We start from the raw sequence: 24,171 nt of genomic DNA, 5'->3' as shown, positions 1-24,171 counted from the left end.
CATAAATGTTGTCAAAAGTAAATGGTATTTAAACCTCTATGAGCCTATGTCATATACGTAGAAATGTGACTTAGCCATCCAAATCAGGAAGGCTGTGGTTCCTGTGACATTTCTTGCATCAGCACTTCTGATAGAAATATCTCCTGGGAGTGAGAGTCTCTGCCTTTCAAATCCCACATCTTTTTCTCATTTGCACTAATGCAACTGCTTAGTTGGGTTGAATGGTGAGGTAGAGTACAGTGTTAATCCAGTTTAAAAATAACTTTTTATATGGATCGGAACAAGTAATTGAATCCATAATTGGCAATTAAGTGAGCTCAGTATCAAAGACAAAAAAGTTTTAAGTTGACCACTGCTACTATAAGCAATGCTGTGGAACCTTAGTTGGTTTTGAACATGCTTGTAATCCATTAGTAGTGTAGACTTGGATCCAGATGACTGACCCAGTGGTGTCATTGTAAATGACCCTTCCCTAAGATGTCATTCCAAGTATCTGAGGTCTGAAGCAGTTCAAATCTCTGTAGACTTCCATAATGCCATAGTGCCTGGGGACTGTGTATATTGAAGCTCCTCTAGCTCCAACACCATGAGACAAAGAACTAAGGGTGGTACTGTGAAAACCATAAACAGTAACTTAGAAGCCTGAGTTTTTCTCCAGACTCACTGGAGGCAGAGGATGACTAGTAGGGCTGCATGGTTCAGTCCTCCATTTTAAGATAGAAGAACAGGTCATAGGTTAAAGTGATGCTACTCTGAGTTTCTCTCAGAAATGGGTAAGTATAATTTTCTCTCACTGGGAAATGAATTACCCCAGCAACAAAAATATGATCCATTAATTAATTCAGTGTAAAAAAATATATATATATGGTTATTTGCTTCATGTGTAATTTATTTTTTTTCAAATTTAGATTCCATTTTGGAGAAGCATTGGATTTTGCAATATGAAATGGTATCATAATTGATGCTTTGTTTGAAAGTTCACCGGCTTATAATAATTGATAGCATGTATATTTCTAAATGTCTGTCTTCTCACTGCATGGGAACACAAGTTTCCTTCAGAAACAGGGATATCTTGAAAAAAACAGATTTTAGGTTTCAACACTCAACATTTAATGCCTCAATTACTACAAAGCATTCTGTGTGAATCTTGATAGTAAAACATAAATACACATTATATATTTATTATTTACCAACATGTATTGGTTAGGCTTGTGCCTGCCTAAAAGTATTTAATTTGTTGCAAAAGGAGATAATTGTGTGATGGAGAGGAAATGTAGGCTTTGTTTAGGATCAGCTGAGATGAAGGTAGAGAGAAATTCTGCAGCTCAGTTTGAAATGGTACCTGGAGCTAGGTAAAGACTGCAGTTCAATTGAAACGGTAATTCAAAGGTCTGTTACAGCTGTGGTCTTACTTAAGTATTTCTACAGTACTGCTTTAGATTTCAAAGGAAAAAAGAAAACAAAGGGAGTGCCTGGTAGTAAATATTTCTTATTTCAAATGGAAGCAGTGCTCAGTGATCAGTCAAATGATAACCATTGCTCTCCAAATATTGTTCTACCTCAAAGCAGTATTTTGAAAGTAGTCCTATTTTAATCTTTAATGCAGCATCGGATTATTATGGTTATTCATTTGAACCCCTTTTATAACACCAACCAAACCTGTGTTACACAGTAGCTTTTTCAGACAGTTTATGACAATAGGTTAAAATGTAACATCTCCAGCAATGGGAAGCTCACCATATTTATAGGTAGGTAGTTCCAGTGCTTAGCCCTTGTTATTAAAAGTTTGCACCTTGTTTATGGCCTGACTTTGTTTTTTTAGCTTGTATCTTTTGACCCTTTTCTGACAAATTAAAAAGGCAGATACTATCAGGAATGTCTTGCTCTTCTAAATGTGTGTAGGCCATTTTTAAGAATACTCTCATCTTTCCCTTAAGTGAGAAAAATGCTCTCTCCCTCTAAAAGGCAGTTCATCCAACCGTTGAATCAATTTTGTAGCTCTCTAGAATTTTAGCATTCTTGTTGAAGCGTAACATCAGAGCTGAACCTGATACTGAATTGAACTGGAAAAGTAAACCTGTTTATGATGCTATAAACAGTCATAACACCACTTACCTCCTTATAGTTTAGTTTTCTTTTATTTATAGGTCCAAGTACTTGCTGTCTCAACTAGAGCATTGCCCTACACAACTGAATAACTAGCATATTGCAACAATTTTTTGAGTACTGCTGTATTCCAAGATACTGGCCTGCATTTAGATGCAAGGATTGAGGAGGGTTTAGACTTGTATTGCATATTCATATAAGTGTATGTAAATGATATGTCACCCTTACTGGTGTGCACCTATCTTACCAAGCAGTCCAAGTTAAACTGTAGTAATCTGTTTTTGTCAATTACAGCTCTGGCAGTATTCATTTCAGCTGAAAAATTTCTAATTTTTTAATACATTTTCTTCTTAATTATTCTGAAAGATACCAAATAATAGACTGTTACAGCTTCCTCAATCTCTACCCATTAGAAAAAAGCTACTTGGTGAACATTCCACATTTGCAATTAATTTTTGTGGTCTTTCAGTTAGCCAGTTTTTAATTAATTTAAGGTGAGCTATACTGATTTTACATAATGTTTTCATCAGAATGCTAGGAAAAATAGAGTGTTTAAAAAGTCTGTGTTATCGAAATAAACTTTATCCACCAACAACCTCATAAAAATTACAGTAAATACTTCAAGTCATGTGTTTCTACATGTTATAATATTAGCCTCTAGAGAAGAATTTTGGGACCAGTTGCAGGAGAACAACCAAAAGTATTCTATTTATCCTACTTGAATATTGACACAAGTTGCTAATAAATAGTGGTACAATGAGCAGTCCATAATTAATATTTTTCTTTAAAGTGATAGACAGGTTCTAAAGAAAGTAATGGAACAGATATTCACTCTTCAATGGTGACACGTCTATCAACATCCTAAAACGTATTGTCCTTGGCAGGACAGTGCTGTCATGCCTTTTCCAGTCTACTGGTTGAAACACTATTTGTGCTGCTTCTGTTATACAGTATAAAATAAGATATGTCATTACTAGGAACACGAAGAAATTTTGGTGTATTTATTAATGGTGGTGCATGAAGCAGAAGGAAGATTAACTCTTTAGGAGTCATGAAAAAGCAGTTAATCATGCAATGCTGGTCTGGGATTTTTTTGTGCAGCACCCTGACTTCCTGACCAGCAGACTGAGGCAACCATTGCCTGGGGAGTTTGCTGCTGGAGAGCTCTTCTCCCCACTGCAGAGTCAGCTAAAAGAATAAAATTTACACTTTATTCACAAAGGGAAATGTAATCTAGAAAAGTCAGAAAAATTCACTTCAAGGAAGCAGGGATGGATGAATGGATGTTGTTAGGGATGTCTTCCACTATTAAAGCTAAGAGAAGCTGGGAAATTTCTACATAATGCCTTTGAAAAGCATAGTAACTACTGCTTTTGACCCTCTTCCTTGTTGCCATTTTATGCAGTCTCCCTGTTTCAGCACTTCACAGGTAAAATATTTCTATTGATGTTGATGGGGTTTCATATGCTCCAGCACACACACATGTACCACTGCTGTGGCTATAAACTGAAGCATAACCTCACTCATAGTTCCTTCTTTTATGTATCAGGAGTGCCAGCTATTTAAGTCACCACAAAAAGACTCCAGTCCTTTCTAGGATAGAAAAAAAAACTTATTCCAACAGTAAAAAATCATTTGTCCCAGCATAAACATCTTTTAATCCCTCACTGTTTTCTCTCTCTATCTCTTTTCTTTCTTGCTGGCTTTACAGAATATGTTGAGGTGGTTATTTTTTTGAAAATTTAATGATTCAAAGCATTCTTGTTTGTTTTTCTGGAGGAATGCTCTTTACTATATCACCCCAGTGGCTCTTGTGCCTACAGGAATTTGTAAAAAATTGAACGATTTACTGCTGTTAGGCAGTGCACTGCTTTCATGCTGTGGCTCTCTTTTGCAGGGGTTGTTCTAAATCCAAGGGTGTTTTCCACGCCAGGCTTCCCATCATCAGGAAAGAAATTTTTATCTGAAAGGGAACTAAATGGCTTGTTCCAGAAGGAACCCAACAGGCAGACTAGTGTGTTTGCAGTGTGGGCTACTGCTTGAGCTGAACAGACAGTGACAAATATAAACACAATGAGTTTTAATCCAAAAGCAATGTAGATTTTCACGTGGTTCAAATAAATTATATTAACAGTAAAAAAAAAAAAAAAAAAAGAGAGAGAGAGAAATACTGACAGAATACCTAGTTATGTGTTTTATTAATTTGAGGACTGTGAAAAATTAATTAGTCTGGAACCCTGATCTTGATGAAATAATAACTTTAATTTCTTTATCATAGGCACAGATGGTGATTTTCTTGTATTGCCAGATCTGCTGAATGCTTGCACTCTTCCTCCCCTTCCCACATCCACAATATTTGTCTTTACCTTTTCAGCCTGAAATCATGATATTTTGGATTTGCAGCCATATGTGATCTGGACCCTGAGCTCCATTCTTTCTGGAACTCCAGAGGGCGGTCCTGAATCACTGGTTCTAAAAGAGCCCAATATTGTTTCAAGCACATTCATGCCATGGCAGAGAAGCTGTCCTTAGGATTTTTAGAAATATGTCTAGTTGCCAGTGCAAAATGGAGATTTTTCTTGTTAGAATGTTTGATGTTTTGACAATAGTAAATTCAATTTCTGGATGAAACCACCAAGCAAATGAGACTGCACATATATCCTATTTAGTAACTGTCTTGCTGGATCTGTCCTCATATCTGCCTAGTCCTACTGTTCATTCAATAGTAGTCAGCATTGGATACCTCAGAGTGTCTCATTTTAATCTTGAAATATTTCCTTACTGTGTTTTGTATTTCCAGCCATTTGTTCTTCAGATATGACCTTGCCCTATCTGGTTTCCCTACTGTATGTGCCCAGAAGCCATAGAGATTTTACTTTTGTCTGCATTTCCTGAACAAGAGCAACATCCTTGCTCATACCTCAAGTTTCTTGCACAGGCTTTCCATTCATCCACTGGTCAGGAAGCTAATGTTAGTGACAACACTTGGAAAAAGGCTTTTCAGGCCAATACATAGAAAGAAGTATTACATTCTTATGCTAATAACAGTCCTTTTTAAGATTGCCTTTCCATTGCCTGCTCCTTTTCCCACATCCCCCCTTAGATTGGAGACCGTCATCTCACTGGAGCACTTGAATTGCAGCACTTCCGGAAATGTAAAGATTACCCTAACTAGACTTCGTGTTTTTCTTTCCTATTGTTCTTAAGCACTGTTGTTTACAATGTGTTGTAAATCCATCTGACAGTCAGTTACTGTCTATTAGAGCTCCAGTTCTCACCATCCACACTTATCTATCTCACAGCTACTCACTATTATCTATCTAGCTGTCTTTCTGTCACATTTTTATCTTTCACTCTGCTGGAAGGTCCGCTGCCTGATAGATGTCAAATTGAAATAACTAAAGCATGTAGCTAAGAGACAGAAGAGAGTTGTCATTAGGGCTTCCAGCCCTTTTAGACCAAATACACAACGTTTTAAAAGACTTCGAAGAAATTTGCTCAAAAAAGAGAGAACAGAGCTGGAGGATACTCTCCGTCCTTTTATCCTCTTGCACTGTGAATAAATTTCTGCACCATTTCTCACAGTCTGCCCAGTAAGGAAGCGAAGAAGCCTCAGATATTTCCCTTCAGCCCAGAGAGAAGGTGAAACGCAGGTCCTCCTCCACACATTTGGGTGAAGAACCCAGAGGGGAGCTGCAACTTTGACAGGGCTTGAATGTAAAAAGTAGCTGATGGGAACTGACCTGATTCCAGGTTGGATGTGGAAGGGATTTCTGGATGTGGTGGTGGGCAAGGAAGCTGGCCTTGTTGTTGAGGAAGAAAGCTGGAATGATGCAATTAGAAACTCTTAAACATCATTTTAAGCACATAACCTGTGTCTGAGTTAAGCATGAAGAGTAATGTGAGTAAACAGTTTCTCTGGATAATACGCTTCTGGGTACATGAATGTGTGATACATGTTGTAGCTGTAGAATCCATTCACCACTTTGACTAGTCATATCAGTGGTGGCTACACCATGCTGAAGAGCTCTAACACCCAAATATTGTAGTGTAGTATCTAATCATCTGCAAGGATAACCCATAAATCCTCCCTTATCTTTGCATTATGCCATTCATTTTTAAAAGTATGTTTTTGTCAAAATGTACTTATTGAGTGGATGGCCAGAAAGAATGAAACATACTACCAGACATAACAGTCACTCAGGTATGTAGGTACTAAGCTCCCTCATGAGATGACTCTGAAGCAGAAGCCTGGGTGACAAATCCACCTTTTGTGTTTTGGAGCACCAAGAAGGGAATCATAGCAAACCCTAGCCTCTTTCTCTCCACTGCACAAACCTGTGTGAACTGCTGTAGTTGGACAGAACTGACCTCCCCACTCACTCTGCCACAGGGAGTCTAATGAGGAGAGAGAGCACTTCTTCTGCAGCATGCTTGTCCTCTCTGAAAGCGCAGGGAGAGATGTAATGTCAGAAATGGGAACAGGGACAAGAGAATATGGACAAGGGCAGTAAGTTGGCAATAGTTTTCCCATTGGATCTGCTAGTGGTTTACATATTCCTGTTCCACCAGCGCTTCCCCACCCCCTTGCCTATCAGCTATAACTGTCAAATGGAGTATGGCCTTATAAATCATAAACTCACATTCATCCCTATAATCACAGAACTACTAAGCATCCTTGTGCAGTCAGCAGGTGCTGACTGAGCTCATGCGCTGGGCAGTGTAAAGAAAACAAAACAGTGATTTTAGCTATACAATTACTGGCCCTGTTGTCTAGAATAAGGTTCTGGAAAAGTTGCTGTGTGATCCCATGGTGAAATCCAGCACTGTAATATGTACACACAAAAAGATAAAATAAGGTTGCAGAAACTTGCTTGGCTTTGCAGTCATAATATTTTTTTATTTTTCTATCTTGTGTAGTTAAGAACACTCTTGATGAGAAACACAGGGACATATACAAACATGCACAGCTGATGGGAAAAATGAAGGAAAAAAGCAGGAAATGACAAAAAAGAATCAAGGACATGCATAACAAAAGCAATCTCTTATTAAAGCACTTATTATTTACAACTTAAACATTACCTTAATTAAGAGAGAAATTGGGAAATAAGAAAAGAACAGAAAAGTCAAGGGACATGCTGAATTTAATTTGGAATGTCAAAATGCTGTAAAAATTGTAATTATCGAGTTTCCTTTATTACCACCTTCTCCCTGTCTGGACAGTGTTTTGTGGAGCCTGTGTGTTTATATATGTGTTGTTCACTTCACTGTGCCTTTATCGATTTCTAGAAGGATCACTTCAAGCAAAAATAAGTATTTCCATCATTTTGCCTTAACTGCCTCTCTGTCAGTTTTTAACAAATCCACATTTTCCAATTATACTTGTCTGTCATTTGACATTTTTATCTGACAAGTAAATTAAGGTCATCAGGAAGTTTCAGGCTTGAAAGGCCCTTTATAATGATTTGGCTACTTGAAAAAAATCCTAATATATTGGACTCCGGCATCTCTGCCAACAGAGTAAAATACAAATGCTAGAAACAGAATGATCACTATTTAAGAATGTACAGTCTCAGCTAAAAATTGTATTGGTTAGACATGGAAAGAACTAAGTCAGTGGGGAATTTCTCCCCCTTCAAGAACTTGACTGTGGTTCCTGGTAGAAAATATGTGCGTCATTAAACTGATGTATTGCAGTCTGCTTTAGCTAAAACTCCAAGAAACTCCGTTCAACATGAGTGATCTAGGACACTGACTTTTCATCTCAGTAGCTAGCAGAAGGCTTTTTTGGACTGTGGGATCAGTTCCTACATTTGCACTCAACTTGAATTCTCAAGCCCTGCGTGTTCTCCTTGATAATGAAAGCCTGTTGAACAAAATTCCAGCTAGTTTATCTGCCTCTGGTTCACATTTGCTTTACTGAACTAAATATTTTTTCACAACTCTTTTTTTTTTTTTTAATAGGAAAAAGGCCGGCATTTCATCCTCTCACTTCCATTGCACAGATGGACAAGATACACTCATTTAAAACTTCCCTTACCCTTTACACAATTTCAAACTGTCCCTGGCTGTCTTTGTAACATTTAGCACAACCCTTGCTAGTTTGAAATAGTATTCAGCATTTGAATTGAAGAGCCTGTTACTTTTCACATTGTTACTTATGTGGCACCATGTTTTATATTATATTTTTTCAACTAAACCTGACTCTGTGGAGCTCAAGATAATGCAGAGCTACAGTCCCTTCCTGTGGTATCACTAGGTACTGTTTTGGAGATTAGCTATTTAGTAAGTATTTGGTAAAGGGTTTTGATACATCATTTATTGGAAGATTCATGTATTTAACTTTTCTGAGGAGAGTTTATGATCACAGATACTGAATGCCTTGTAATTTACTGCCAGTGCATATCTCCATTAAATTATATGGACAGAAACCTAATGGCAGAAATTTAACAAGTTGTTTTTGCTGAAAATTGAGACATAAATTACTATTGCTTTTATTCGCTTTACTACTATTACAAAGCCAGTTTACACAGCTAATTTCTAAACCACTCACAAATATTATTTAGAAGCCAAATGTTTTTCTTGAAAACTATTTTTTATGATGCTTTGGGGAGTTATGTGTGCATTGTATTGGGCTTCATCAACTGCAAAGTCAGAGAATATAGCCTGCTGAGCTTTCTCTTTCCAGCAGCCTAGGTGATTTCCCTAAACTTTAATCATCTGATGCACAAAGAAAGCTGAAGATTTTATTTACAAGATTACAAAGCCAAAGTTGCTTTCTTGATAAATTCTAAAACTTATTTTCTTTTCTGCATTTACTGCTGTTGTCCAAGGTAACTGAATAGAATTGTTTATTCTTCTTTCAGGACAATCTTATGTTTCTCATAGAATAAGAAAATCAGAATTAGGTAAATGTCATATGGTGAAAATGTCCAAGTGTAACTGAGTTTACTTTTAAGAAGTAAAACTTTGAAGTCACAAAACAGGAGATACAGTTCTTTTTCTATTCAGTAGTATTTGCACAATGAGGACCAGCCTAATTGTAATAGGTACTTTGTCAGTGTAAACATTTAATATTATAAAGAAAAAATAGTGAAAAGATCAAGCCTCTGGATACAAGATAGTTTCAGATGATCTTTTTTACCTGCTAAATGTTCTACAAAAAGCAGAGGAAAAACGTGAGGCATAAGAAAATCTTTTTGTTTTCAATAGCTATGCCAGTCACCAGAGCTTGTTATAGATAAAACTGTATTAATTTGTGATGATAAAACTAAATAACAGAAACACAGAAGAATGTGTGGGGCTACATGTTACGTGCGCTTTTTGTACTTCATGTTCTACTGAACCTAGTTTAGTATGTCTTACATGCATAGCACTGCTGCTGACTTCACTTGGGACAATTGGATAGAGAGAAGATTTGAATTAGATGCAAGGTTAAGCTAAAAAAATCAATAAATTTGTTCTAGTTTTATGTCCAAAAGCCTGTTGTAGTCAAACTTTGGTAAGTTGCAAGTTAGTTTCAATTGAAAAACTTATCTGATAATGCCAGCTCCTCGTTTTAAAAAATTATGAAAATCTCCTCCACCTCTTTATAGTTGGGACACAGGGCAAGGTTTTTCACTTCACATGCATATTCACATCTGATGTCTGGTCTAAGCACCAAGAAAACTACTACAGAGTAATTGCAACATTTGATCAGTGAAATTTTGCCACCCATTCTGCATGAATCCGAGTGCTGGAGTTTTAACCTCATTTCTTTGTGCTTCTGTTTCAGCTTCTGATATGGCTGCGGAACAGGGGCAGATTCTTGTGATTGCCACTGCTGCTGTTGGCGGATTCACTCTCCTGGTCATCCTCACTTTGTTCTTCCTGATCACTGGAAGGTAATTAATGCTACAGCGTTCTTATTTACTCAGGGTCTGTGTCATCCAATGCTAAGAATTTAAGAAGAATAGCTAAGTCATTAAACCACATTGTCAGTGCTGAAATATGGGTTAGATGTAGCTGAGTCTATGTCCTCTTTGTTCAGCACTGCTCACACTCACAGTTCTTAAAAGCCCGGCTTGGGCAGCTAAGTAATTATGTGAAATCATGAAATAATTTATCTGGTTTTAAAATAAGTTTCTGGCCCTCTTGTCTGTAGAGCAAAAATTTTTAAATACAGCTGCACCCTCAAGGCTCTGACATTCGAAAACAAGAAAAGAAAGGAAAACAAGAAACAGTATTTATTGTAAAATCTCTTTTATACGAGTGTTTTCCGTGTGACTTTGGGACTTCATCTGCTTCCACCAGGAAACAAAGCAAAATTTAAAAGGATGAAGACATTATGTCCCATCTTCTCTGTGAGACATCAGTGGCACCGCAGTTCTGCCATGGTTCAAGAAAGCCTAAAAAAAGCCTGGTACTCTGTAGACGTATGAGTCCAAGCAGAGGTAGCTGGGCTCATCTCCTTCAGTAAGTTCTGTAGGAGGATCTGTGTGGGCTTTGGCCCATCTCTACCTTTTTTGCCTCTCCCTCCTGCAGATGCATAATACAAATGGTGGAAGAGCCTCTGTGTGAGGATTGTTCTCCATGGAGTTTCCTTCTTACCCAGCTTTGGGACAAAAAAAATCTGGAGTTTGGATGGGTTTCTGCACCATTCCTGGTGTTGTTCAGAGTCTGTGCTTACATATAGAGGAAAGATGTTACAGTTACTTCTCTGAATGGGATAGTAATCATTACAGACTGGGCTGATATCACTTGACAGTGCTGCACTTTCAGATTTGTAATTAATTTGCTATTTTGTTGGTATAACATTAATTTTAATTTGAAAAGAAAGTCCTACCAATGCAGGCTGGATCATTTATTTGCAGTATCCCAGTAGCCAAATATGGCACTACAGTAGCTACCATTATGTGAATTAATGCTTTCTGCTAAATAATAAAACCGGTTAAGTCTAGCATTCAGTTGAAGCTAATGGAAGCAGTTCACATCGGAACATATTGTGATCTCAAGTAATCTTAGAAGCTTAATAAATATTTATACAATTACTACAAACACTACAAATGACAGACTCTTTTGGAGAAGAGTTATTCAGACAAAGACAAACTTTCAGAGAAAATGATTCTGCAGAATTCTTGAGTGTGACTCCTGAAACCTAACTAGAACTCTTTAACTCTTTCCTCAGAAAACATCCAGTAAACTCAGGAATGAAAAAAAAAAATGGAAATGGAAATGGGTTTCTATCTGGGTTTATTTCTCCTGTTTGGTAATGTTAAGGACATTGGTGATTCTCGTAGCTTTCTAACATCTTACTCAATGGGACTGTTTCAATTATGTAAGATATGAATTCATTTTGAAGTGCTGCTTAAATGCAGTGATAAGAGTGTATTCCGTAAAAGATAGAGCAAGAAAATTTTGAATAAATACTCAATTGACTATAGGACTGGAGGTGAATTTCTGCATGAAAAATGGGATTGGTATCCTACAGATGTGCTCTGCTTCGATGTTTAGAATTAGCAATTTGATGAGCTATCGAATCACAGGCTGCTGATGAGTCTATTCATAGTGGAGAGGCTGGGTTAAATGAGCACCTGCCTCTGCACTCTGCTGAGTGATTATCCACCAAGAGCAAGCAGGAAGCATGGCTGTCAATTGCAGATAGAAAAATGAAAGCGATAGTGACTTCGAGGCACAGGGTAGGCAGTGAGACCGGGGTCTTGGCTAAATTCCAGGAAGTGCAGTATTAAAACTCAGTGTGATTTATCCTTATCATTAGAGAAATTATTCCTTTCCGATGGTTTTCTAGCTGACAGTGGCAGAAAATGGGGAGTTGGAACAGGAAGACACTATTGCTGGTTCTCACTGGCTTCTATAGTCTTAATTTTAGGGCTTTGGATACTTAGAAGAATTGTTGGGGGTAAAGACTTGTTTTTTTGAATATTCCTCTGGGCAGACACTCCAAGTGTAAGAGCTTGGGTTCGGTGTTCCTCTTAGTGGCTGGAACCCTACAGACCAGTTGTCCAGGTCCTAAAAATGTCACTGGCATGCTTAGTGGTCCTAGAAACTGGTGTACAATCGGAAGATTTCCACGGAAGCTGAGAATCCCATGTTTCCCTCCATTAGGGTACGTAACTATGAAAACATCTTACTGCTAATTATGATAGCTTAAGAAGTTTCTGCCCTTCAGATGTTCATCATCACCTCTGTAGCAGTGAAAGCATTTGTGAGTGATCCTAATCTTTTTCAGTAGTTTAAATGAACCATTGAGAGGAGGTGGGTGTGTTCATGTATTTCCCATTTCTCCGTGGTTACTATTTTACTGCATACACTATCTATAACTATAGTTCATTTTGTTAGGCTAATTATGAACACAAAAAAGCCAGTCATTTTGTTCAAGCTGGTTGTGGAACTGAGTTTCTGTACACCAAAGCATATGTCCACATGCACTGCTGTCAGTGCCCAAATAGCCCCTAGCCCTCAGCCTAGCCCTTAGCCCCAGAGGTTTCCCTCTAAGTCATCCTTCTTAGGCTGCTCAGTGAGTAAGAGCTTTAAGACCAAGAGCAAATCTTATGTTTCTTGACCTAAACAGTTACTCCCATCATTGGGCCCTCTAGATGGGCACTAACAGTTCCACAGATAGGCAGCATTCAAGTTAGGAGAGGTTTTGTTAGAGGGAACCTGAAATCTTGCCATGTGGCAGCATAACCTTGAATTGTCAGGTAATGTTGCTAACTATTAATGAATATCAATAGAGCTTAGTGTTGTTTGCCAAGGATTTGCAATCATCCAGGCCTATGCTAAATCACTGTGTTCACATAGCAGGCTACATACAGTTTATCCTATGAGATAGCAGCTATCTTATGAGAAATAACAAATCTGTGCCTAACAGACTGAACAGAGCTACTCAGAGGTAAAAAATAGCGGTGTTAATAGGAAAAAAATATTTTCCTTTTTCATGAAATATGTTGAAGTCAAAGAACTTATTATATTATGAAGAAATTGTGAGCTTTTTTGACCCACTGGTTATAAAAGGTAATAGGATAAGGTTTAATTTGCCTAAGCCAATGTATGCAAAGTATTTAAAATTCTTTCAAACTTGGAAATAAAGTATTGCATCAAACTTCAGTAGTCATTTTCACTACTAATCTGTGATTTTTTTTCATTGGTATCTAATTTGCTGTAGCTCTTTGTGTGCCTTTCTTCAGTTTCACAACTAAATCTCTAGATACAGAATGCAAACTTTTGGCTTTTATAAAACTGCAGATAAAACAATGTACATTTATTTTATAAATGACAACTATTTTAATTTAAACCTCACTTGCTTTTCTTAAAAGATGCCAGTGGTACATAAAGGCCAAAATGAAATCTGAAGAAAAAAGAAGGGCTCACTTGCAAAATGGACATTGTAAGTAGTTTAACACTGTGTTACATAAAATCTATATTAGGTTTTAAATGAAGAATGTTCATTGTTTTCTGTACATCCTTTGCCCTTCATGTTTTAATCTGGCCATTTGAATAGTTCCTTATTGTCTGCACCATCAAGACTGTGTTTATTTGTACGTCCTCTTGGACAATTTCACTGAATTCACTCCAGTGAGTAAGGGTTTTTATTTAGTATTCTGTTAATCATATTTATCAGTTTTCCAGGTGTATCTCTGTGAATTCACAACTGGTCTGGACTGTACTGAATGTCTGCCTCAAAATTCCACTCTTGGTGACTGTGTGCCATTTTTGTAGACAGTTCTCTTTGACTATTAGTGCCTTTTGGGATCTAGACTTCCGGCCACTCAAGAAGTAAAAAGTAGAATGGGTTGCATTCTTTCTCACATTCTTTCTCACTGATCAGTACTCTGAGAGAAAAGCTCTCATGAGCAGTATATTAGTTATTTAGCTCAGTTTAGCCACTTAATTTGTATTACTAGTCTCATTGTTTTATGTTAGAGTAGCTAAAAAAAAAAGTTTTTATTTACTTTTGGCTTGTAGAAAGGGTATTATATTTTTATTATTTTTTTATTCAGTTTTGAAAACATCCCTGGAAATATTATGATCAAGACAGAAGCTATGTCGTGAGAAATGAAATAATTTTTCAGGTGACAACACTATATCCAGCCAAGTAGCTCTTTCCATCTTGAAAAGGGGCACATTTCGACATAAAGAATACTTCTTAGATTTGTTTGTAATTTGTTTCCAAACATAGAAAGAACAGAAGACAAAAACCTTCCTGCTGGAAAGTTTGATATTTACCTCTGGAGGCCATGACTGAATATGGGAAAAGCCTCACTCAGTGTCTTTCACACCAGGGCAAACAATAACCCTATTTCACGCTGACACAAAGCTTCATCTAAGAGGCTTCTCATTCTTTGGGAGTTATCTCAGCATCAGACTCAAGAGGGTGTTTCCCTGATCATGCATGTCTTCCACAGAACCAAGGATCTAGAAGAATTACTGTGATTTACCCCAGTAGCCAGGACTGTATTGCCAACAATATTCCTTCCTTTACAACGGGAGCACTCATTGCCTTCACAAGTGCCTTTTTCATGCTAGTAGCAATCTTTGCCTGACTGTTGCGTACTTACAAATTTGGTATCCAGCATCTCAACCTGAAACAATATACGAGGCTGCGCAGTTTCTACGGGTATCAGTATAAGGGTCACTTTCCCTAAACAGGCTGAAGCTGTTTTAAAAAACAAACTCTGCTGCAAAACTTGCACTTGTTAGCATTTCCCGTTTCTTCTCCCAGCTTAGTCATGTCCATGCTCTATCTCCTATGCTTCTGCTGCATGTAGAGAAGAAACATCTCCTGTTTATCCTACCTCCATCCGCTGGGAACTCTGTATGACTCAGAGGAAGATTTCAGGGAATATACTCTTTGAAGAAATTTAGAAGGGGGTCCATGATCTTGATGGTAATGTGGAATCACATTATGTGCTTCCCATGTCTGAATGGTGTGTGTACTCCATCAGCATTGGTCCAAATGGGTGTTGCAGGTGACTTAATGAAGCCCAGACATATTCGTAGGTCCTTAACTAGGTCTCACCTAATGTATTTAGACTCATCAGATAATGAAGTACTTTAAACTCATCTACTAAGTGATAAGAGGAAGAAGTCTGAGTGGTACTTAATTCTTTTAAAGAGGTTCTCTGGACCCAGCTGCAATACTCTCCTCTTATCATGCTAAGTTGATGCATTATCTACATCAACGTCTGTTAACGAATTGAAAGTTTTCCAGAACTTAATCACCACATGGCAGGAGCCTAAAAAATTTCCTATCCAGATAGTCCAGGAGAAACAACATAAGTTCTTGGACATTCTACATTCAGGAACACAAGGGATATTAGCCATGCCAGAAAAATGATGCCTTGCTGGAACCTGCCAAAGCAATCTGGCACCAACCCACTGTTGCTGCAGCCGTCTCCAAGGAAGCAGACAGAAATTATCAAAGCATTGTAAATGGATTTGGATATTTTTGTTCTCATCTTGCACCTGGCTCTTTGGTTGTGCAAGCTGATCAGAATAGAACAAAGCAGCACAGTCCTCCAGGACCCATTCTCAGAGAAGAGGATCTCAAAGATTGGACCTGTTTGGCAAAATGAATGTTCATCCATCCACCAGCAAAAGACAGAAGTAAATTAGCAAGCAGTGTTTTCAAAGTAAAGGACAGATTGTCTAAATTGTCCAAGGAGCAGCAAAGGGGAACACAACATCTTTGAAAATAATCACCGTCAGTCGTGGGGATCTGCTTTTCCCCATATCTTTGAGCCTTTACTTGGTGTCTCTGTAGACATCCTTTCAATTGAACAGCACAGAGCTCATATTTTCCCTTGTGACTTGCTGAATTTTCCAAGGTTATAGTTTCCAAATTTACCAGCTGTACTTGAAAAATTCCTTCAGGATGTGAGCTAAGTGCAGAGGCACCAAGGAGCCTCTTCAGACCAAAATACTAAATATCAGTTGCAACAGAAATGCTTACAATAAAAAAAAAAAGTACTTTGACTTACCTAAAATAGCATTTACCTCAAAACTTAGGAAGGGCTGTTATTTTAACTTTTTCTCAGGAGATGCTTGGTTCAGCTGTGACAGAGGGAAAACTGCGTAAGAGTTTGACACTGTCTTATCAGTTGAAGTCCAAAGACTGAGTTTTCCAAAGGCCTTTGACTTTTTCTTCCTCTGGCACCTGTGTAGCCAGAAAACATGATAATAACTAGAGGTATACATAAAATTCAGATAACCTAATACCTATATTTTCTCTGGGGTTTACACTGACACTGGTTATCAGTTATCATTGCAAGCTGAAGGGAAGTCTGATGTATCAATGCATTGCAATGATCCTGAAGACATACCCATGCTTTCAGTCACCTGGAATACCTCAAGAGATTCGAGCAGGGTTTAGCAGGACCTTGCTTGCAGTTTCAAGCAGCAATTTTGAATGCTTCTGATTGTGTTGGATTGACAGAGGTTTATATTCTATCTATGGATATAAACCATCATGTCTCACAAGCCTTACCTAGGGAAAAAAGAAAAAAAAAAAGAAAAAAAAAACACTTGAAGGGTGAAAGAAAATATTTAAGTCTGTGCTCAGTCAGCCTTTGAAGGCCTGGTGCTGCCACCAAATGGAGACAACTCTTGTGGATTCTACAGTTGGTTTCTGTGAGATGAGTAGCAGGTGTTAATAATTTGGGGTGCATCATTATCCTTTTTTAGGTTCTGACAATTTAAATGGGGAAGATTTAATATGTTTAAAAAAAAAAAAAAGAATACCTATATTGTTATAATGTGTGAATATTGAAGAATGCTTGTTTCCTAGTATTCTCTCTTTTTTGCAGTACGTTTCCCAGGAATCAAAACATATATTGATCCAGACACATATGAAGACCCATCTCTTGCTGTCCATGAATTTGCAAAGGAGATAGATCCCTCAAGAATTCGCATTGAGAGAGTCATTGGGGCAGGTAAAAGCAAACACACTCAAAAACTGTCTATGAATGGAAAGACTGCTTTTCTGAAGTCGTCATGATAATGCAAGTGGTTAAGTCGTTAAAAATGGCATATTTCCCTGATAGCCCAGTTTATTCTCAAGTGTCTTTCATTTTCTGAAGATACAGCAGCAGCCTTCCTGTCCAGCTGCTACTAAGGATCTCTGTGTGCCTGTTCTCCCATAACAGCTCAGTTATTTCAATAAGCTTTGTAGAGGTTTGGTGCAGACAGGCCATCTAAATAAATTAGATACCCATGAGAAAAGATTAGCTTATATATGGTTAGCATAAAGACTACTGTACTTATCTAACTCAGTCTTTGACTGAATAAAAAAGAAATGAAAAATAAACTAAGAAAGTGAACATACATAATCTAACCTTATCCATATATATGCTCCCAAAGTTTAGTAGTCAGTGGTTTTGGACTTCTTGAAAGTGCCTGATGGAACTATCCTCCAAGCATTGTTAACTCCTTCTTTTGAACCTGTCTGTTGGTCTGGCCTCCACAGTGTTGCATGATCATGTGTTATATAAGGTAATTGTGCACTATGAAAATGTAGTAATTTTTATTTGATTTGGATTAGCTGTGTGGTAGGCCCACTTGATTCTCTCTTTTCCCTGAAGATACATTTGACAAAGATACTGGATTTCCTTACAGAGAAGAAATAACATGTAAAGATCAGTCCTCTAAAACCATTTCTTTCAACTTGTGTTCGGACACTCTAGGACAGGTGGCATATTATTATTGTTTACTGAGGACCTACAGAGATGAGGCTCAAAATGTTCTTAAGAGGTAACCAAACTAGTGGGTCTCAGTGCATGCACTGTGACCAATGCATCACTCAGAAGGCCCACCACCATTTTTTGGTGTTAAAGCAAATCAAAAGAAGAAAGAGACTGTCAGGGAGAGTCTGGAGTTCACTGGCATGCATCACATCCTCAGCGATATTATGTGCACACTGTCATATTCCAATGCCCATCTTTGAGCAATCCATTCTCGACCTTCTTTAACAATACTTTTTTTTTGCTTGATAAATAAATGCCAGCATAAATCGCTAATTTTTTGAACTTTTTTACTTCTTCTAACTTTAATGACATCAAGAAAAAAAAATCATGATACAGAGAGCAAAATTCAGTTACACCTTGTGGAAGGGTGTCAGTGTTAAAAAAGTAAAGGCTGTAATTCTGTAATTTGCTCATAGTGAGCCCACCACAGAATTCCTGCTGTTGTCGGGAAAATTGCCATCAGAATACGTAATGCATTATGAGCCTTCTTTTTTATCTTCGTTTCATACATCTTAGTCACTCAAGAAGCAAGAGGTATTTTTCAGCTGAGATCCCTCATTTAATGATACTTTACTATGCTGATAGCAATGGAAATGACTCCAGTGTTGCTAAAAGGTGTTTATACACTAGGAAATGTCATGCAAATAATATAATAGACATAAAACCTGGTCTGTTAGCAGAGAAAAGGATGTATTGACCTAAAAGTAAGAGAGAAAATTTAGTTTCACCCTGCAGTCAAAACTCTAAAGAGTACTTTAGGGTTTACCTGATTGCTAAAGCTAGATAAGGTGTAGCTGGGACTGTGCGCCATTGGAATTAGCTTGAGAAAGCCCTTAGAGGGCTGACTTTTGCAGAGAATATTCTATTTGATTTGTTTTATTATTTATTTATTTGTTTTCCTTTTCTTCAGACATACTATAGATATTGATGTCTTAGATTACAAAGCATATTGAACTACCTTCAGTATTGGAATGACTGCTGATTTTGGAGGAGTTGAATATGACAGAGAAGGGCTGAGCTTATTGATTTTTGTTCAGGTGAAAATTGTGTCCTTATTCTCAACTTAATTCATTTATGAAAATTCATTACTCAGCTTCCCTCTCCCTTCTGTTGAGTCTTCAGGGGTGAATTTTTGCCTGCTTTGACATATTTTATTTTTATACTTTTTATCTTCTAAAATTACTTAAATAATCTGTCATCTTCAAAGATATTTGCCCAGTAGGACTTGCAAACTGTTTGCAATGAAATTTAAACCCATTTCCATGTAGGCGAGATACAGGTTAAATACTGTGCCTAAGGCAGGGAGAGTACAAATTCTCACAAAGTTCTTGGATAGCTGCTAGGAGACATGATGACATATCATTATAATTCACAGCAGTCCTGAAGCTTCCTTTATGCTTTCTTTCTGATTCTGTACTAAACATTGCAACTAGATGTAAAATGGATTTATCACAGGAGAATTCCTTTTAAAAGATGTCTACAATTTTCACCTCAGTGAAATTAAAAATTAAAATATTTTACCAAATGAATCATTAAAACCTTTTTAAAAAGTGAATTAAGAATAGTATTTCTTAAAAAGGTGTTATTAGAACATTTTATTTTGATCAATGATTTTCATTCTGAATTTTTGTAACTTTAATTTTTCAAAACAAATTATTTCCATTCAAGAACTAAAAACTTTTATTTTGAAAAATGTCAGAGTAGAACATTACAAATATTTGATTTTTTTTCTAGCATTTCTGGACAATAAATTTTTGAAGGTAATCTTCTCCTGAAGCAGTTTCAAATTTGCTTTTTCAATAGAACAAGTCATGTCCAAAAACCCTTCATAATTCACTAATTGCAGTTCATGTGGATTTGACACTCAAGTTCTTTTCCCAGCTTCTTTTTTCAGCTTACCAACCTCTGTACCCACGTTGTCTTTTAAAGTATTTGCTAATTATGACCTTGGGCGGTGTGCGTTGGAAATGTACATTATATTATTTGAATAATCTTTTGCAACTATCTGAGGGTAATACCATCAAGTCAGAAGTAATATTCTGAAGTAAAACTACTGATTATCTCATTCCCGATTACAGCACTGTAAAAAGTTAAAATCTAACCTCTCCACTTACCCCAGATATACATACACTTTCAACTTGAAAAAAATGGGGCTTCCTTTTTTATTGTTTTTGTCGTATGTTTCCCTCTGCTGTACGGATACATTTGAATGCTTTACAAGACATTGGGATTTCTCTGAAATCCTTTATTAGCAATATTATACAATTGGGTCTGTTCCTTCATGCCAAGTGCTAGTAGAATAAGGGTAATACTAAGTTACATGAAAAAAAAGCAAGTGTCTAAAATCATTGGTTACACACACACTGTTCCACACTGTGATGTTTTTCTGTAAGCAATTAAAATCTGATTCAGAGAGGTGGCATCGAATGGTCAAATTGAAAAAGTATGAAGATCTTCAAGCAATGACAGCAGATTGGAAAATAGCCTTTCATAGTTATAAAGATCAAGATGACCCTTGGCCTGCAACTGTCAAAGACATCATAGCCAAAATAAAAAGAGAATGTCTAAACATTTAATTGTAGGAATAAGCATTCCTGTTGCAAATTCATATAATTAGGCAGATTATAATAATAAATGCAAAGCAGCAAGAAGTTAAGAAAGGTGCTGAGCTCATGAGACATCTTTACTTTGAGAAAAAAAAATGAATTTGTGCAATCTCTTGCTAAAATCCTTTTTCAAATCACTGTAGTGGACATTTACTGAGCTGATGTTTTTGAACGCAGCCACTATATTCCACAGGGCCAGTTAATTGAACCTTCGACCTCAACTCTCCCAGTCCTCCCCTCTGACCTGCTTTTGGTGATTCAGTACATTTAGAAATTCTCCAAACTACTGTCCTTCCTTCTGGTGCTTTGGTGCAAATAAAGCAAATAAAATACAGACTTTGCAAGGTCCTTTCTAAATTATTCATACTTTAGTCCTAGACTTACTCCATTTGTAACACAATAGTTTGCAGACCTGCATTAAAGTAACAAAATATGCACATAAATCCAGATTCAAAACTGTTGGTCAAATTTTTTATCATTAATTCTAAATATTCCATCAGATCTCCCATTGGTTCATCACAAAGTTTAACAGGTGCTTTTTTGCCGATTCCCACAATTTGCCTTTTCTTCACTGCTGTAGGTTTTCTTCATATTATCCCTTTCAGCCTCACTTTGTGTTGAACTCACTTGCACCTATTGACACACTTTGACATCCTTTGGTTTTGTCCTTTCTGTGACACTATTTTTGCCCCATAGGTTCTTGCATTTCAGTTTAAAGCTTCAGCCTTTCTTCTTGGAAGGAATTCCCAGACATATCTTTGTCAAGTCTCTCTTCAAAGTTATACTTATCTTTGTGTTTTCTTTATTAAAAGGTGGAAACATAAGGAAGAGGCCAACTCTTCAATTTTTCAGACAGTATGCTTTATTATTTTATATTCTAAATCTTCTGTCAATTTTCCCACAGGTCTAATGACTAAATCTGGGCGAAATGAGCTGGTTTTGGTGCTGCAACCTTTCAGTTTTATAAACAGCAATTCGGTGTTGTAAGATACTTGTTTTGATCTCATGTATGTGGTGGTTTTACCCAGCTGGGCAGCTGAGCTCCACCACAACTGCTCTCTCACTCCCCTCCCTCAGAGGGAAAGGGGGAAAAACTATGATGGAAAGTGCTCAAGGGTTGAGATAAGGACAGGGAGATCACCAACCAATTACTACCATGGACAAAACAGACTCAGTGTAGAGAGATTAATGTAATTTATTGCCTATGACTATCAGACTAGAACAGTGAGGAACTAAAAGCAAACAAAAAACACCTTCCTCTCCATCCACCCTCTTTCACCTCCTTCCCCCAAGTGGTGCAGGGGAACAGGCAATGGGGGCTGCAGTCAGTCCCTGACACTTCATCTCCACCGCTCCTTCACAGTCACTCTCTGCCCCTGCTCCACGTGGGGCCCTCCCACGGGATGCCGTCCTTCCCCAAACTGAGCCTGCGGGGGCTGCCCACAGGCAGCAGCTCTTCAGGAACATGCCCACATGGCTCCGTACCACAGGGTCCACCCGTCAGGAGCAAACTGCTCCAGCACAGGTCCCCCACGGGCGGCAGCTCCCCCCAGATCCCCTGCTCCTGCGTGGGCTCCTCTCCACAGGCTGCAGCTCCGGCCCGGGGCCTGCTCCTGCGGGGGCTCTCCATGGGCAGCAGCCTCCTCCAGGCCACATCCACCTGCTCCACCGGGGGCTCCTCCACGGGCTGCAGCATGGAGATCTGCTCCTTGTGGGACCCATGGGCTGCAGGGGGACAGCCTGCTCCACCAGGGGCCTCTCCACAGGCCGCAGGGGAACTGCTGCTGCCTGCCTGGAGCACCTCCTGCCCTCCTGCAATGACCTTGGGGGCTGCAGGTCTGTTTCTCACTCCTCTCTCTCCCAGCTGCTGTTGCGCAGCAGGTATTTTTTTCCCCTTTCTTAAATCTGCTCTCAAAAAGGCACAAACAACATCGCTTATTGACTTGTCTCAGGACAGCGGCAGGTCCTTTTGGAGCCGGCTGAAGCTGGCTTTTATCTAACATGGGGCAGTTTCTGGACTCTTCTCACAGAGGCCATCACTGCAGCCCCCAGCTACCAGAACCTTGCCATACAAACCCAATACAATGTAGCAATACAGGTCTGTATATTGGACTTTTAAGTGACTGACTATTCCTGTTTCGTTTTAAATAACACATATTTTATAACTGGATGAGAAAGGGGATGTGTGGCTTGCATAAGGCAAGTTTCAGGAGTGCTCAATTAGCTTATTTTTGCGTAACATACAATAAGACATGTCAGTTTTATATCATTAAAACGTAGATTATTTACACATTATTAAAACTGAACAGACAATGAACTCTAGTTCACTCTAGTTATCACCAGCTTTTTCCCTGGAGCAAGAAATGGTGTTGACTTCATTGACATCTGTCTCTTTGCTTCTACTTATTACCCATGCAGTCATGAACCTTTAGTGCTGCAGGGTCAGCATTTGTCTTATCTTCCATCTGAACAATCAGATTCTTAGGTTTAAAAAATTCCTTTTTGTTGAATACATTTCCCTTTCACTTAAAGTAATTTTAGATTCTTTCTTTATCTTCACAAAAGTCCAGAAAAAATATTCTGGAAGGGAATCTTGTCAGAATGTTTCTCAGCATAAATAGTTCAACACTTTAAATGATATTATTGATCCCCATCTAGTCTAAACCGGAACTAGAAATTATTACACATACCTTAGGTTTCGAAATATAATAACTGTCTGGTTGACATCACACCACAACAAAAAAATGCTGCTAGTCTTTATCAATTCATCAGTCCCAACATCCAAGGGGAGTATTCTGCCTGTACAAATTATTAATTCAGAAAAGGGAAAAGAGGCAGATCAGGGGAAGACATGGTGTTCCTTCTCCCACTTTGGATGTTATACAGATAATAAATCTTGGGTTTGTAAGTCCTTCAAGTGCCTCTTTCAGTTTAATTAATTTCAAAACACTTGCTGAACAACTCTACAGTCCCTAAGGTATGAATGCTATTATTTCGGAAATTCTGAAGTTGCAGTACTGTCTTGTATTATATTTTAATAGCAAAAGAATTTATTCTATAACCAGTGCTTTCCAATTTTTTCTCAAAAATGAGATTTTGCAGTTCACAAATTTATTTTTCTTGAAATACCTTCAAAAACTGGATATGAAGGTTTTAATATTTTTTTCCTTGACACTTTGTTTCAGCAAGAGAAAGAAATTATTTTTTTTTTTCTAATTTTAAGGTGACTTAATTTTAATTATGTTTGAAAAACCAGTAAGATGCCATAAGGCCATGGCTTTAGAGAGGAATTCTAACACTGCTGGTTATATCACAGAATAAAAAAAAATGATATACCATATCTATGTGATGTGGTTTAGGCAGAACACATGTTCCATCTAAACATCAGGAAGCACTGGCACAGATTGCCCAGGGAGGTTATGGAGTCTTCATCCTTGGAGATCTTCAAAAGCCACCTGGACATTGTTCTGGGCAACCTGCTCTAGGCATCTCTGCTTGAGCAGGGGTATTGAACTGGGGATTAAACTTCATGGATTCCTTTCACCCTCAACCATTCTGTGATTCTGTGACTCTGTATCTTTCAAAACATTCAGGTTTCATCATTTTGTTTTATGGTAGGAATTTGAAACTCTAAATTAACTACTGCTTTTTCAGTGGCCCTAGTCAGGCAAACAGTTTTAAGCAGAGCCTTCTATGATATAAAGGGAATAAATCATATA

At 37.9% G+C, this 24,171-nt stretch overlaps 1 protein-coding gene across 7 annotated transcripts in view; it reads left to right on the top strand.

Moving 5' to 3' along the window:
• The window catches only part of EPHA6 (EPH receptor A6), a 542,377-nt gene that overhangs the window by 387,632 nt on the left and 130,574 nt on the right, over window positions 1-24,171 (top strand). For all 7 annotated transcript variants that reach the window (XM_040567877.1, XM_040567925.1, XM_040567868.1 and 4 more), the window contains 3 exons: window positions 9,881-9,989; window positions 13,422-13,492; window positions 16,911-17,036. In XM_040567877.1, coding sequence (XP_040423811.1) covers window positions 9,881-9,989; window positions 13,422-13,492; window positions 16,911-17,036 — 306 coding nt within the window. The remainder of the gene's footprint in view (window positions 1-9,880; window positions 9,990-13,421; window positions 13,493-16,910; window positions 17,037-24,171) is intronic.

The sequence above is a fragment of the Cygnus olor genome, chromosome 1, assembly GCF_009769625.2.
Source record: "Cygnus olor isolate bCygOlo1 chromosome 1, bCygOlo1.pri.v2, whole genome shotgun sequence".
NCBI lineage: Eukaryota > Metazoa > Chordata > Aves > Anseriformes > Anatidae > Cygnus > Cygnus olor.
The sequence above is the reverse complement of the archived record's forward strand: the minus strand, read 5'-3'. Positions and strand labels throughout refer to the sequence as shown.